General features: G+C 45.2%; 1 protein-coding gene across 1 annotated transcript in view; it reads left to right on the forward strand.

Annotated features, from left to right (window-relative positions):
• KYNU (kynureninase) overlaps positions 1-16477 on the forward strand; it is a 915617-nt gene that overhangs the window by 139868 nt on the left and 759272 nt on the right. The window contains exon 2 of the mRNA XM_069225084.1: positions 10105-10294. Coding sequence (XP_069081185.1) covers positions 10120-10294 — 175 coding nt within the window. The 5' untranslated portion in view covers positions 10105-10119. The remainder of the gene's footprint in view (positions 1-10104; positions 10295-16477) is intronic.

Below are 16477 nucleotides of genomic sequence, written 5' to 3' on the forward strand. Positions count from 1 at the left end.
ATCACAGAAAACAGAGCTGTTTTTAGCAAAGTGACTACCTGTAGATTTTGGCCTCTAGCTCAGCCGCCACCTAGGGAAACCTACCAAACCTGTGCATTTCTGAAAACTAGAGACCTAGGGGAATTCAAGGAGGGGTGACTTGTGTGGCTCGGACCAGGTTCTGTTACCCAGAATCCTTTGCAAACCTCAAAATTTGGCTAAAAAAACACATGTTCCTCACATTTCTGTGGCAGAAAGTTATAGAATCTGAGAGGAGCCACAAATTTCCTTCCACCCAGCGTTCCCCCACGTCTCCCGATAAAAATGATACCTCACTTGTGTGGGTAGGCCTAGCACCCGCGACAGGATATGCCCCAAAACACAACGTGGACACATCACAGAAAACAGAGCTGTTTTTAGCAAAGTGACTACCTGTAGATTTTGGCCTCTAGCTCAGCCGCCACCTAGGGAAACCTACCAAACCTGTGCATTTCTGAAAACTAGAGACCTAGGGGAATCCAAGGAGGGGTGACTTGTGTGGCTCGGACCAGGTTCTGTTACCCAGAATCCTTTGCAAACCTCAAAATTTGGCTAAAAAAACACATGTTCCTCACATTTCTGTGGCAGAAAGTTCTGGAATCTGAGAGGAGCCACAAATTTCCTTCCACCCAGCGTTCCCCCACGTCTCCCGATAAAAATGATACCTCACTTGTGTGGGTAGGCCTAGCGCCCGCGACAGGATATGCCCCAAAACACAACGTGGACATATCACAGAAAACAGAGCTGTTTTTAGCAAAGTGACTACCTGTAGATTTTGGCCTCTAGCTCAGCCGCCACCTAGGGAAACCTACCAAACCTATGCATTTCTGAAAACTAGAGACCTAGGGGAATCCAAGGAGGGGTGACTTGCGGGGCTCGGACCAGGTTCTGTTACCCAGAATCCTTTGCAAACCTCAAAATTTGGCTAAAAAAACACATGTTCCTCACATTTCTGTGGCAGAAAGTTCTGGAATCTGAGAGGAGCCACAAATTTCCTTCCACCCAGCGTTCCCCCATGTCTCCCGATAAAAATGATACCTCACTTGTGTGGGTAGGCCTAGCGCCCGCGACAGGATATGCCCCAAAACACAACGTGGACATATCACAGAAAACAGAGCTGTTTTTAGCAAAGTGACTACCTGTAGATTTTGGCCTCTAGCTCAGCCGCCACCTAGGGAAACCTACCAAACCTGTGCATTTCTGAAAACTAGAGACCTAGGGGAATCCAAGGAGGGGTGACTTGCGGGGCTCGGACCAGGTTCTGTTACCCAGAATCCTTTGCAAACCTCAAAATTTGGCTAAAAAAACACATGTTCCTCACATTTCTGTGGCAGAAAGTTCTGGAATCTGAGAGGAGCCACAAATTTCCTTCCACCCAGCGTTCCCCCACGTCTCCCGATAAAAATGATACCTCACTTGTGTGGGTAGGCCTAGCGCCCGCGACAGGATATGCCCCAAAACACAACGTGGACATATCACAGAAAACAGAGCTGTTTTTAGCAAAGTGACTACCTGTAGATTTTGGCCTCTAGCTCAGCCGCCACCTAGGGAAACCTACCAAACCTGTGCATTTCTGAAAACTAGAGACCTAGGGGAATCCAAGGAGGGGTGACTTGCGGGGCTCGGACCAGGTTCTGTTACCCAGAATCCTTTGCAAACCTCAAAATTTCGCTAAAAAAACACATGTTCCTCACATTTCTGTGGCAGAAAGTTCTGGAATCTGAGAGGAGCCACAAATTTCCTTCCACCCAGCGTTCCCCCACGTCTCCCGATAAAAATGATACCTCACTTGTGTGGGTAGGCCTAGCGCCCGCGACAGGATATGCCCCAAAACACAACGTGGACATATCACAGAAAACAGAGCTGTTTTTCGCAAAGTGACTACCTGTAGATTTTGGCCTCTAGCTCAGCCGCCACCTAGGGAAACCTACCAAACCTGTGCATTTCTGAAAACTAGAGACCTAGGGGAATCCAAGGAGGGGTGACTTGCGGGGCTCGGACCAGGTTCTGTTACCCAGAATCCTTTGCAAACCTCAAAATTTCGCTAAAAAAACACATGTTCCACACATTTCTGTGGCAGAAAGTTCTGGAATCTGAGAGGAGCCACAAATTTCCTTCCACCCAGCGTTCCCCCATGTCTCCCGATAAAAATGATACCTCACTTGTGTGGGTAGGCCTAGCGCCCGCGACAGGATATGCCCCAAAACACAACGTGGACATATCACAGAAAACAGAGCTGTTTTTAGCAAAGTGACTACCTGTAGATTTTGGCCTCTAGCTCAGCCGCCACCTAGGGAAACCTACCAAACCTGTGCATTTCTGAAAACTAGAGACCTAGGGGAATCCAAGGAGGGGTGACTTGCGGGGCTCGGACCAGGTTCTGTTACCCAGAATCCTTTGCAAATCTCAAAATTTGGCTAAAAAAACACATGTTCCTCACATTTCTGTGGCAGAAAGTTCTGGAATCTGAGAGGAGCCACAAATTTCCTTCCACCCAGCGTTCCCCCACATCTCCCGATAAAAATGATACCTCACTTGTGTGGGTAGGCCTAGCGCCCGCGACAGGATATGCCCCAAAACACAACGTGGACATATCACAGAAAACAGAGCTGTTTTTAGCAAAGTGACTACCTGTAGATTTTGGCCTCTAGCTCAGCCGCCACCTAGGGAAACCTACCAAACCTGTGCATTTCTGAAAACTAGAGACCTAGGGGAATCCAAGGAGGGGTGACTTGCGGGGCTCGGACCAGGTTCTGTTACCCAGAATCCTTTGCAAACCTCAAAATTTGGCTAAAAAAACACATGTTCCTCACATTTCTGTGGCAGAAAGTTCTGGAATCTGAGAGGAGCCACAAATTTCCTTCCACCCAGCGTTCCCCCACGTCTCCCGATAAAAATGATACCTCACTTGTGTGGGTAGGCCTAGCGCCCGCGACAGGATATGCCCCAAAACACAACGTGGACATATCACAGAAAACAGAGCTGTTTTTAGCAAAGTGACTACCTGTAGATTTTGGCCTCTAGCTCAGCCGGCACCTAGGGAAACCTACCAAACCTGTACATTTCTGAAAACTAGAGACCTAGGGGAATCCAAGGAGGGGTGACTTGTGTGGCTCGGACCAGGTTCTGTTACCCAGAATCCTTTGCAAACCTCAAAATTTGGCTAAAAAAACACATGTCCCTCACATTTCTGTGGCAGAAAGTTCTGGAATCTGAGAGGAGCTACAAATTTCCTTCCACCCAGCGTTCCCCCAAGTCTCCCGATAAAAATGATACCTCACTTGCGTGGGTAGGCCTAGCGCCGGCGACAGGAAACACCCCAAAGCGCAACGTGGACATATCCTAAATTTTGGAAAAAAACAGAGGTGTTTTTTGCAAAGTGCCTACCTGTAGATTTTGGCCTCTAGCTCGGCTGGCACCTAGGGAAACCTACCAAACCTGTGCATTTCTGAAAACTAGAGACCTAGGGGAATCCAAGGAGGGGTGACTTGCGGGGCTCGGACCAGGTTCTGTTACCCAGAATCCTTTGCAAACCTCAAAATTTGGCTAAAAATACACATGTTACTCACATTTCTGTGGCAGAAAGTTCTGGAATCTGAGAGGAGCCACAAATTTCCTTCCACCCAGCGTTCCCCCACATCTCCCGATAAAAATGATACCTCACTTGTGTGGGTAGGCCTAGCGCCCGCGACAGGATATGCCCCAAAACACAACGTGGACATATCACAGAAAACAGAGCTGTTTTTAGCAAAGTGACTACCTGTAGATTTTGGCCTCTAGCTCAGCCGCCACCTAGGGAAACCTACCAAACCTATGCATTTCTGAAAACTAGAGACCTAGGGGAATCCAAGGAGGGGTGACTTGCGGGGCTCGGACCAGGTTCTGTTACCCAGAATCCTTTGCAAACATCAAAATTTGGCCCAAAAAACACTTTTTCCTCTCATTTCGGTGACAGAAAGTTCTGGAATCTGAGAGGAGCCACAAATTTCCTTCCACCCAGCGTTCCCCTAAGTCTCTCGATAAAAATGGTACATCACTTCTGTGGGTAGGCCTAGCGCCCACAAAAGGAAATGGCCCAAAACACAACATGGACACAACATATTTTTTCACAGAAAACAGAGGTGTTTTTTGCAAGGTGCCTACCTGTGGTGTTTGGCCTGTAGCTCAGCCGGCCCCAGGGGGGGGGGGGCAGAAATGCCCTAAAATAAATTTGCCCCCCCAACCCCCACCCTCCCCCGCCGGGAGCGACCCTTGCCTACGGGGTCGCTCCCCCTGCGTGACATTGGCGCCAAAAAACAAATCCCCGGTGCCTAGTGGTTTCTGCCCCCTAGGGGGCAGATTGACCCAAAATTGGCCAATCTGCCCCCAGGGGGGCAGAAATGGTCTAAATACAATTTGCCCCCCCAGGGGAGCGACCCTTGCCTGATGGGTCGCTCCCCATCTCTAAAAAAAGAAACAACAAAAAAAAAAAACACAAAAAAAAAAATTGCCCTGGCGCCTAGAGTGTTCTGCCCCCCCCCGGGGGCAGTTCGGCCTAATAATAGGCCGATCTGTCCCCCGGGGGGGCAGAAATGGCCTAAAATAAATTTGCCCCCCCAACCCCCACACCCCCCCCCGGGAGCGACCCTTGCCTACGGGGTCGCTCCCCCTGCGTGACATTGGCGCCAAAAAACAAATCCCCGGTGCCTTGTGGTTTCTGCCCCCTTGGGGGCAGATTGACCCAAAATTGGCCAATCTGCCCCCAGGGGGGCAGAAATGGTCTAAATACAATTTGCCCCCCCAGGGGAGCGACCCTTGCCTGATGGGTCGCTCCCCATCTCTAAAAAAAGAAACAACAAAAAAAAAAAACACAAAAAAAAAAATTGCCCTGGCGCCTAGAGTGTTCTGCCCCCCCCCCGGGGGCAGTTCGGCCTAATAATAGGCCGATCTGTCCCCCGGGGGGGCAGAAATGGCCTAAAATAAATTTGCCCCCCCAACCCCCACCCCCCCCCCCCCGGGAGCGACCCTTGCCTACGGGGTCGCTCCCCCTGCGTGACATTGGCGCCAAAAAACAAATCCCCGGTGCCTTGTGGTTTCTGCCCCCTTGGGGGCAGATTGACCCAAAATTGGCCAATCTGCCCCCAGGGGGGCAGAAATGGTCTAAATACAATTTGCCCCCCCAGGGGAGCGACCCTTGCCTGATGGGTCGCTCCCCATCTCTAAAAAAAGAAACAACAAAAAAAAAAAAACACAAAAAAAAAAATTGCCCTGGCGCCTAGAGTGTTCTGCCCCCCCCCCGGGGGCAGTTCGGCCTAATAATAGGCCGATCTGTCCCCCGGGGGGGCAGAAATGGCCTAAAATAAATTTGCCCCCCCAACCCCCACCCCCCCCCCCGGGAGCGACCCTTGCCTACGGGGTCGCTCCCCCTGCGTGACATTGGCGCCAAAAAACAAATCCCCGGTGCCTAGTGGTTTCTGCCCCCTAGGGGGCAGATTGACCTAAAATTGGCCAATCTGCCCCCAGGGGGGCAGAAATGGTCTAAATACAATTTGCCCCCCCAGGGGAGCGACCCTTGCCTGATGGGTCGCTCCCCATCTCTAAAAAAAGAAACAACAAAAAAAAAAAACACAAAAAAAAAATTGCCCTGGCGCCTAGAGTGTTCTGTCTCCCCCCGGGGGCAGTTCGGCCTAAAAATAGGCCGATCTGTCCCCCGGGGGGGCAGAAATGGCCTAAAATAAATTTGCCCCCCCAACCGGCACACCCCCCCCCCGGGAGCGACCCTTGCCTACGGGGTCGCTCCCCCTGCGTGACATTGGCGCCAAAAAACAAATCCCCGGTGCCTTGTGGTTTCTGCCCCCTTGGGGGCAGATTGACCTAAAATTGGCCAATCTGCCCCCAGGGGGGCAGAAATGGTCTAAATACAATTTGCCCCCCCAGGGGAGCGACCCTTGCCTGATGGGTCGCTCCCCATCTCTAAAAAAAGAAACAACAAAAAAAAAAAACACGCAAAAAAAATTGCCCTGGCGCCTAGAGTGTTCTGCCCCCCCCCGGGGGCAGTTCGGCCTAATAATAGGCCGATCTGTCCCCCGGGGGGGGCAGAAATGGCCTAAAATAAATTTGCCCCCCCACCCCCCCCCTGGGAGCGACCCTTGCCTACGGGGTCGCTCCCCCTGCGTGACATTGGCGCCAAAAAACAAATCCCCGGTGCCTAGTGGTTTCTGCCCCCTTGGGGGCAGATTGACCTAAAATCGGCCAATCTGCCCCCAGGGGGGCAGAAATGGTCTAAATACAATTTGCTCCCCAGGGGAGCGACCCTTGCCTGATGGGTCGCTCCCCATCTCTAAAAAAAAAAAAAGAACAAAAAAAAAAAACACAAAAAAAAAAATTGCCCTGGCGCCTAGAGGTTTCTTCCCCCCCTGGGGGCAGATCGGCCTAATAATAGGCCGATCTGCCCCCAGGGGGGGCAGAAAAGGCCTTCCCAAAAAATTGCCCCCCCTGGGAGCGACCCTTGCCAAAGGGGTCGCTTTGTTGCGTGACATTCGCGTGCAAAAACAAACTCCCTGGTGTCTAATGGTTTCTGCCCCCCTTGGGGGCAGATTGGCCTTATCAAAATAGGCCAATCTGCCCCCAAGGGGGGCAGAAATGGCCTAAATATATATTGCCCCGTAGGGGAGCGACCCTTGCCTAAGGGATCGCTCCCCACCTAAAAAAAAAGAATTCATCACCAAAAAAAAAAAAAAAAAAAAATGGTCCCTGGTGCCTAGAGGTTTCTGCCCCCCCTGGGGGCAGATCGGCCTAATAATAGGCCAATCTGCCCCCAGGGGGGGCAGAAAAGGCCTTCCTAAAAAAATGCCCCCCTGGGAGCGACCCTTGCCCAAGGGGTCGCTCCCTTTTGCCAATTTCAAGAAAAAAAAAAAAATCCCTGGTGTCTAGTGGGGTTTCAAAAGCCGGATTGCAAGCAATCCAGCTTTTGAAACCTGTGAGAGACTTCAAAGGGAAGGAAATACATTTCCTTCCCTTTGAAGCCTCTCGGGGCCTCCCCCATGGGATTGAAAAAGAAATGCAAAAGCATTTCTTTTTCAATCGCGCTGGAAGCTCTGCTTCCAGCGCGATGGGGGAGACCCTGTGACTAATCAGCGCGCGCTCGCGCGCTGACGTCACAGGGGGGGTTGGGGGGGGTCGGGGGTGGGAGGGGAAGGGCTTCCCCTTCCATCCCTGACTTGGGGGGGTGGGGGGGAACCCCACAGAGGGAGCGAGAGCGCTCCCTCTGGGCTGTGTGCCGAGGACGTAGTGGTTACGTCCTCGGCACAGCAGCACTGTGCCGCAGGACGTAACCACTACGTCCGCGGCACAGAAGGGGTTAATAAATATATTATTAAACCATGATGTGGAAACATTGTCATCTACACACAGTAACTTTCCTTGAAAGGTCCGAAAACCTCTCCACTAACTTACAGCTTTACTGATAAACCTATATGGTTATTTAACAATCTCTGAAAATTGGGTTTCAGAAAATATATCCTTTGCACATCAACATGTAAAGTATTCTGATTTGTTTTCATCCTAATAAAATATTTTTTCATCACACATAAATATAAAAAGGTCTTCACAACTACTGAAATATAATTTGAAATGTTTGCACAGTTCATGTGTAATTTAAATGTAGTGTGTTATGAAAAATCTGACACCCTACATCCTTTGATTTGACATTCTAAGCAGCAGGTCACACAGTTCACCTAACAAAGCCCAGGAACTCTGCAGTCAGAGGGAAAATGAATTGTAAGAAAAACTGACTTTTGACTTTGAACACAGAGCAAATGTGACATAAAAACAAGATTTAAAGGCATCTTTTATTTCCCCTCCACTTTTCAACTGAACAGAACACCTGTTCAGTGTCTACTACCAAAAGGGAGGAGTAAGTATTAAAATTAGCTCGACCTGCTCAAATAAGACTGGCCAATGGGAGTGGGTGAATGGATTTTTCAAGCCCTGATTTAGCATCTTATTCTTAGGTGACTTTGAGGAAAAAATGATGAATTATTATTTTTGTCCTGAAAAAGGTTCATAAGTGGCACACAACACATGTGATGACATAAAGGGTTAGAAAAAAAAATCATGCAACAAGTTGTATTATTCATGTTTCCAGAGCCACCAAAAGATTTCAATAGATGTGAGAACACCATTGGGGTTTCTAAGTATGAGTGCTGAGAGTGAATGATATCTAGTCTATTAAGCGAATAGAGCTGCACTCATCAACTTGGATGACATTTCTATGAAGACATGTTTTCTGTTCATCAAAATGAGATGTGCATTCATGGACTTTCAACAATATTTGATCCATCATTGTTTTTTTATTTTACATTCATTTTTTAATTTTGTATACTAAAGTCTTTGCTATAACGATGGTGTTAGTTACCCCATTTTAGAATATCACTGGTGTCTTGCTAATTGGTGAACTAATATTTAGCTTAGCTACATTTTAAGAATCTGTTGATCACTGGCTTATGACCAATGACATTAGATTTCAAATCGTTCAAATATAAGAGGGACCAGCTTTGCTCATATTTTGGGGCTTCCAACACATACAGACCTTTTAATTATTAACATGCAGTCATGCTTCTGTACATCCATATGCACATTTGCATTCAGCCATACCTATATATTCATCCATTCTCTAATTCTTATACAGCCATAGTTATGCATTCATCAAGTCATTCTACTAAGCCAACTTTTGCATGCATCATTCCATCTTCAGTCAGTTGATGCTTTATCAACAGTATCAACAGATCCATCCTTCCTTTTGTTGATTCATCCATCTGTCGAGCCATCCAATGCTTATGCAGGAGGTTGTTAGTTCCGAAAATACATACATGTTCGTCTTGAATACATACTTTTCAATTGTATTATACATATATTAATTCAGCTAAACAATAGCTTCTGTTTTAGGAGGTTGGGCGTCACACAGGTGATCTACTTACAAAAAGGGGCTACCAGTAGTTCATGGGCTACGCAGTAGAGAAGCCTACACTAAGAAGATTGGTGCTTCTATGTGTGTTGTTGGTGATATTGTATCTATGTTGTGTGTGCATTAATGCGTGCTGCCTTTGAAAAATGAGCCAGTATGTGTGTTGTCAGTTTGTACTTGTGCATTTGTACGTTGTGTGGCTCTGTCTTTAATTACTTCACAAATGAAATACATGTCTGGTTGTCGTGGTTGTTTAAATCAGCATGAAGACAGCTTGATTGTGCGAGAAATGCAACATTTTCTAAAGTTTGCAAAGATCACAAAGTACTTTCTGTAACATAATGTAATGTAAGGTGGATTTGTAGAGCGCTGCTTGTGGCTTGTCAACCCTGAGGTGGTTAGTTCGAAAAGTAGTAGGGCAAATGTTTTATTTTTAAAATTTTCTGGAAAATAATTATGCCTCTGACAAATGTCAGGTATTCGGAATTTTTAGTTGTATTAAAATGGCCATAAGCACCACACTTTGTTTATGAAAGAATCTAGGATTTTGGCAGACCTCTTATTGTGTTGAAAGCATGTAATTGCTTTGATTTGCATTTGCACGTTTTTCTACGTCTCTGTTGCCTTCTCCCTTCACATCGGTCCACGTGCATGCAAAGAAATAGGATCGTAGTTTTTATTATACTGACTTCATGTTTGCATGATCTATCTTCAATATAAACTCCTTTCGTCATTGCAATAAAAGGTTTGTTTTTGTGTTTCTTGGACACAGGTTTGACCTCGGTGTGACTTCTATTTGTTTGAACCTCTGTGTATCAATGCGATAGATAATGCAATTGTTATTACACACCTAACTCATGTTAGTCCATCTTGAGAGAAAGCAGTATTGTCTGATTTTTCTCTGGGAAACCGTTGCTGACTGTTACAGAATATATATATATATATATATATATATATATATATATATATATATATATATATATATATATATATATATATATATATATATATATATATATATATATATATATATATATATATATATATATATATATATATATATATATATATATATATATATCGGTTGCACATACTTACATTGGGCTACAAACTAAAATGATACTGATCGTTTCTATTTTCAGGAATCACTGAACTGCATGAGCATGGATCTCTCTTCAAGCAGGAGTCAACTGGCTTTTTTGGAGAAAACGGCTGCCCTTTTAGGATGCAGCTTAGTTGACCAGAAGCTTGCTTTGTTTTTGGACGAAACCGATGATTTGAAGCATCTAAGAGATTGTTTTTACGTGCCAAAAATAAAAGACCTACCCACAAGTAAGGAAAAAAACGACATTTTGTTATGAGTTTATCTTTATGGAACGATTTATTACAATGCTTGCAATTTGGAAAAGAAACAAAGTAAACAAAATGAAATCAGAAATATTAATTGGTATTATGTAACACCCAGATTAATTGTGGTTAGGAAACAGCCAACTTCGGAGCTGTTACGTAACACACACGTTTAGGGAATATTCAGAGTTTTTTATAAGGCTTGAGTTTTCTCAGATTTGCCAGATTAGGAAAAGCTCCTCAGTGAAGATATTAGTAAACAGTCTAGTATATTCTGCAAAGTAATTCATACTATTCCTTGACCTGAGATGACTAGTAGAAGGCACGATTCAGGGGTTTGCATTCACATATAATTTAAGACACCACAATTGAGCTTAAATGTTCAAAAACAAACTCATAAGGGAAATTCCTTGAGCCTGTTTCACTGATTTGAGGGCAGTGTCCATTGTCATTCGCAGATCAGTTCGAATTTCGTTGTCAATGCACCAGTTTTGTGGATTGTTCATTAGAGTAAATCTCTAAGTGCTCAAAAGAGAACATCTGTGGGGAGATTTCCTGAAAAAAGTCTGTGAACACCACAAATCACATTTTGATAGTTCTTTCCTCTCAAGGAAAGTTGCGCATGGGAGTATATTGCTTTTGAGGGTCGGAAAGGCACAAACACACCCATGTATTTCAGATGTGTATAGAGAGTGTAGTTCCTCCGCGGCTCACATATGGGTGGTAGGCCTAGCTGGGGACGGCTCTGCAGCGCTGCAACAATGGACAAGTCACCAACACTCACTTGGATGTCATTGGTATTGCCTCAAGCCGTCACCCTAGCATTTATTTATACCTTTGGACTGTGCCTCGCGGTGTGTGTAGGCAGCAATGTATTGTACAGGTCCGGTAGCACTCTACAGAGAGAACGTTGCCTCTCTGGAGGGAAACGATATTCTCCATGGAGGAATTTTAAGAGTATTTTTAGATCATAGAACGAGCCCAGATGACAGCAGGATACTGTACATTGCACAGTATACATGTAAGTATGCTGAGAGTTTTAAATAATGACAAAAGGGTTATAAGACATTCATTAATTAAAAACACCCTGCATCAGAGCAGGGTGAGGAAAGTAGAGAAGGAATAGGTAAAAGTGTTTTTCTGCTATGCAGATAATTCAGTGGATACACATGGGGGTCTTTGTCAGCCCCTAAATAGAATGGAATCCACAATAATGTGTAAATCTAAGCAAATGTTAGTCGGAACACTGTAATGCATATAGAATGTAAAAAAAAAAGTTTTACTTTGCCTCCTTTCATTTGCTGGAATCTCCTGCCACTCACAGCAGGAGGAGGCTCTAGGAGTCTGTATTGTTAGGCAATGGGAGAGACAGCTCATCGTCTTGAATGAATTTGTGGCTGAGCTCTGACGTAGCTCAGTCTGACTCCCGACAAGTTTGTCTTTCTGAGACAGATGAGTAAAGCTAAGTGATATTGGTACCCACCTTTAAACTCTGGTTCAAATTAAGCATCAAAAGAATTATACCATTAAATTAAATTGTGAAACACAAGTATGTTGAAGAGGTTCAAAGCTATTACGACAGATGTCAAAATATTAAGAAAATCTGATAACAACGTTTTTTAGCTGAGAAACCAAAAGTCATTATATGAGAAGAAAAGATAAAGGCCAATTTATTGTTCTTATTTGTTGTGCCATAAACTGAGATCTGCATGCCTCTTTAAACTAACTGAAAACAGAGTGCTATCAGAATAACGCAGGTGGTCCATCCTTGTCAGAATTATTATCCCTTCAGACTTTGAAGGTTTAAAATGTTCAGCTGAGTAGCTCGGGGAGCTGTGGCTGACAAGGGCTTGATAAAGCTGAGTATGTCACTGTCTCAGTTCAACTATAGCTAAAATATCATTGTCAAAGGCAAGCAGTGGCCAAAGCTGCTAAAATGTAACTTCTAAAATTCCATATGTTCTTAAAGGCTTGCCCCCTTTCTCCCGAGATTAAATTATTGGGAAAAAAAAACACACAAATTATAAAAGGCCTCTTACAACCGATTTCTGTGAATACTTATCTGCATCACTATCTCTCTGTTCTTGAAAAAGGCCTTCTGCAGTAATCACACAGAGGATGCAATTTCATGCAGTAGAAATCTTCAGTTGCAGCTGGTCCAGCGTTTGTTTTTAAATTGTTCACAACTTCTCCCATCTCTAGGAATATCAGCAAACGCAAAGCCATACAAAAGGATTCATGCATAGCAGGTGTTTTCCATCAGTAGAACCTGTACCTCTTGGTCTTTAGGGTCAGAAATAGGCTTGATTTACTTGCCTTTATAAGAGACCTTTAATTTCGAGAGATTCAAGGAAGAGCTGCGCATCAAGGTCCATATTTATACTTTTATTGCGCCGCATTTGCGTAAATTTTTATGCAAAAGTGGTGCAAACTTGCAAAATACAAATATATTTCGTAAGTTTGTGCCACTTTTGCGTCAGAAAATGATGCAAATGCAGCATAAATAAAAGTATAAATATGGGCCCAAATCCCTCCAAAGAACTCTGTCAGACAAGTGAACATTTCCGAGCTGTATATTTTAAAGTATCCATTAAGCTCTCACCTGGGAGTGTATCAAGCTCTGCAATGTAAAGGGTAGAACCAGTCTATGATAATAAATAATTCTTGAGTGAATATTTTCAGCAAAGTTGCACCCACACTTCTTGTGCTACATACACAATTTCTGCCAAAATGTGTCTCAGAGTCCTTTTCTCCTAAGAACAGAAACACAGCTGCAGTGTTGTTCCAATGCTTACCTTGATGCATGTTATGGCATGTTGCTGGGGTGTGAGACCTGGTCAAGCAACAGCCTCAATCCCTTGCAGGGAGAACCACAAAAAGTCGCTAAATTACCCTGTGCTAAATCCTGAGTAGCTTCACACAAAAAGCAGTCAGGCTTAATTTAGAGGCAATGTGTAAACTATTTATACAGCATACAAACAGTAATACAACGAAAATGCAAATCAAGAAAAATCCCACTCCAATGTAGAAAAACAGAGTAAGTTTAAATAAATTATTTGAAACAAAAATAACAAAAATACAATCAGTAGAACCAGAGTTCTATATTTTTTAAGATTTTAGTAAATAATAGCATCTGGAAGAACACAGCTCCCACCGCAGGCACCTACTCTCTTGAGACCAAGTAATAGTAAAAAAAATACGTCTGACTGCGATGGAGCTCAGTTCGGATAGACAAAGTGGATTGGTCAGTGCTTACCTTTAGGGAAATGTTAAAGGAAACTGTTCTGAGAATGTGAAGTTTAGTGAGGTAATGCTGCAGGGGGTGTTCAAATGGGAGAACGTTGTCATCGAATAGCCTTAAGTTGAAGCCACAGTGAAGATCTCTTCATTTGGACTTAGGCCCTCATTCTGACCCTGGCGGATACAATCCGCCAGGGCCAACGGGCGCGGGAGCACCGCCGACAGGCCGGTGGTGCCCCTAAGGGCATTCTGACCGCGGCGCTAAAGCCGCGGTCAGACAGGGAAAACTGGCGGTCTCCCGCCAATTTCCCGCTGCCCTGGGGAATCCTCCATGGCGGCGCAGCATGCTGCGCCGCCATGGGGATTCCGACCCCCTTCCCGCCGGCCTGGCTCTGGCGGTTCTTACCGCCAGAACCTGGCCGGCGGGAACGGGCGTCTTGGGGCCCCTGGGGGCCCCTGCAGTGCCCATGCCCATGGCATGGGCACTGCAGGGGCCCCCTAACAGGGCCCAACTAGGCTTTTCAGTGTCTGCGATGCAGACACTGAAAAGCGCGACGGGTGCTGCTGCACCCGTCGCACGCCTTCCACTCCGCCGGCTCGATTCCGAGCCGGCTTCCTTGTGGAAGGCGCTTTCCCGCTGGGCCGGCGGGCGATCTGAATCAGATCGCCCGCCGGCCCAGCGGGAAAGTCAGAATACCCCTCGCGGTCTATTGACCGCGGGTCGGTATTCAGGCGGCTTCCGACGGGCGGGCGGCAACCGCCGCCCGCCTAGGTCGGAATGACCACCTTAGTCTTTGAAATGAAAGTCAAAAATCTGCAGAGGGACGAGGCAGAGAGCTGCAGCCAAAGACAGTTCCATAAGGTTGGATATCCCATTTGGTGAAGGACAGCTGAACAGGATTTGCTGCTGCTGAGATGAATGGAGCAGGAGAAGCCCCAAAGACAATCCGACCAGTGATGCACCTCGGGCAGAAAGGTGAGCAGGTTGGTCCTATTTCCTCCTGGTTATCGAAGTAGTTTTGGTCAGAAAATCCCCACTTTTGGGTTTCAGCTATCTGGCAACCTTCAGCACCACTTCCAAGGTTCCAAGACTGGTGGAGCAACACTTGAAGGATCGGGACTGAGTTCAGATGCAGGTCCAAGATGAAGGGAGGGAGCCTTTTATGTCTCTGAAGTCAGGAGACCAGCAATCTAGTCCTTTGGAGTCACTGTTCTGTCTGGAATTCAAGTTGGAACCACAATCCTTCCTCCCCAGGCAAGAGGGCAGCAGGGCAGAAAGGCAGCAGTTCAGCAAGGCAGCAGCAGGTTAGCAGTCCTCCAGAATGTCTGTCCATTGGTCCTCAGTTGTACTTAGGAGGTGGTGTCTGAGGCCCTATTTTTATACCAGGTGCCCTCCTTCTGAAGAGTGGGAGAACCTTCTAGACTGTGGCTTTAAAGTGCCTGGAATCTTCTGACTCCCCTTCCCTGGCTCCGGGCTGGCTGCAGTGACAATGTGGAAGTTTATCAATTACACCCAGTCAAGTAACCCAAGACAGGCTATACATACAAAGTGCTAAGGGCAGTAGAAAAATTAAAACTTTCTAAAAGTGGCTTTTCCAAAATTGTAATTCAAAAGCCTTACTTTGCCATTAAATATGGACGGTCATTACCATTCCAAATATGACACACCTACCTGTTCCCAATTGGAAGTTAAAGCTTAATAAATGAAATAATATATCCCCAATGTTATCCTATGGGGGGGAAGCCCCCAAGTAGTGAAAAACAAATGTAAGAGTTTTTCACTATCAGGAAATGTAAAACTTAAAAGAACATGCCCAATCTTTTGATTAAAAAGCATCCTGCCCTAAGGGCTACCTAGAGCCCTCCTTAGGGATGACTAATGTGTAATAAAAGGGGAGTTTAAGGTTTGACAAGGGGGTTTTATTGCCAAGTCGACATGGAGGTTTAAACCTACAGTCAGGCTGCAGTAGCAGGTCTTCGCCATGTTTCAAGGTGCTACTTAAGCCGGTGGCACTATAAGTGCTGCAGGTCCACTAGTTGCATTTATTATACATGCCCTTGGTAAATGGTATACCATGCTACAAGGGGTGTATAAGTAAATTAAACATGCAAATTTGGTATAAGCCAGCTTAAGCATGTTTTAGGGGATTGAACACAAGCACTTCAGCACTGGTTAGCAGTGGGACAGTGCACAGAATAATACGGTCAACAAAATAAGTTCATCAAATGGAGGAGTACAGGCAAAATATTTAGGGGAAGATCACCCTAACACTGGCTCTTCTAACAATGTCATAGAGCCACCTCTCTTTCAAGTAAAAAAAAAAAAAAAAAACTACACCATGGTGCTTGAGGCTCCTTCATTCACTCTTATGAACGGACAATCAATATACATGGTCAAATTAATACATTACAACATTAGCAGCCATCCAGTAGATATTTTGAGTCATCATAATTGAAGTATACACTATCCATCAAAAAGGGCTTTATTAACTATAAAACATACTGACAGTCTTACATTTTATGGACAATGGTTGGATGCTTCACAGTTTCAGCACAGGGAGAACAAGGAGAGAAATTATTAGAGGGCTCAGAAGCTCAATCTAAAGCAGGGGTTTTCAAATCAATCTCTTTAAAGTCCACATCAATTCTTAGTTTTTGTTTTTTATGAACTATGTACCTTTAAATTCAAATGGGTACTTGCAGAACACATTTCCTGAACGATGATGTTCAGCTGCAAAGTAAAACAGCTGACCGACCCACTCCTTAAAACAAAAATGAAATTGTTCGCCTCCACTCAAGCTGTAGTGAAGGAAATGCAAAAGAGGAATGAGTTGAAAGCCTCTGACACAACTTTAGCATGTACCATATCGTCAAGTTTTAACTTCACTATATTTGAACAAGAGCATAGCCTCTGTATCTGATGGTATC

This window comes from Pleurodeles waltl, chromosome 3_1 (assembly GCF_031143425.1).
Source record: "Pleurodeles waltl isolate 20211129_DDA chromosome 3_1, aPleWal1.hap1.20221129, whole genome shotgun sequence".
In the NCBI taxonomy this organism is placed as follows: domain Eukaryota; kingdom Metazoa; phylum Chordata; class Amphibia; order Caudata; family Salamandridae; genus Pleurodeles; species Pleurodeles waltl.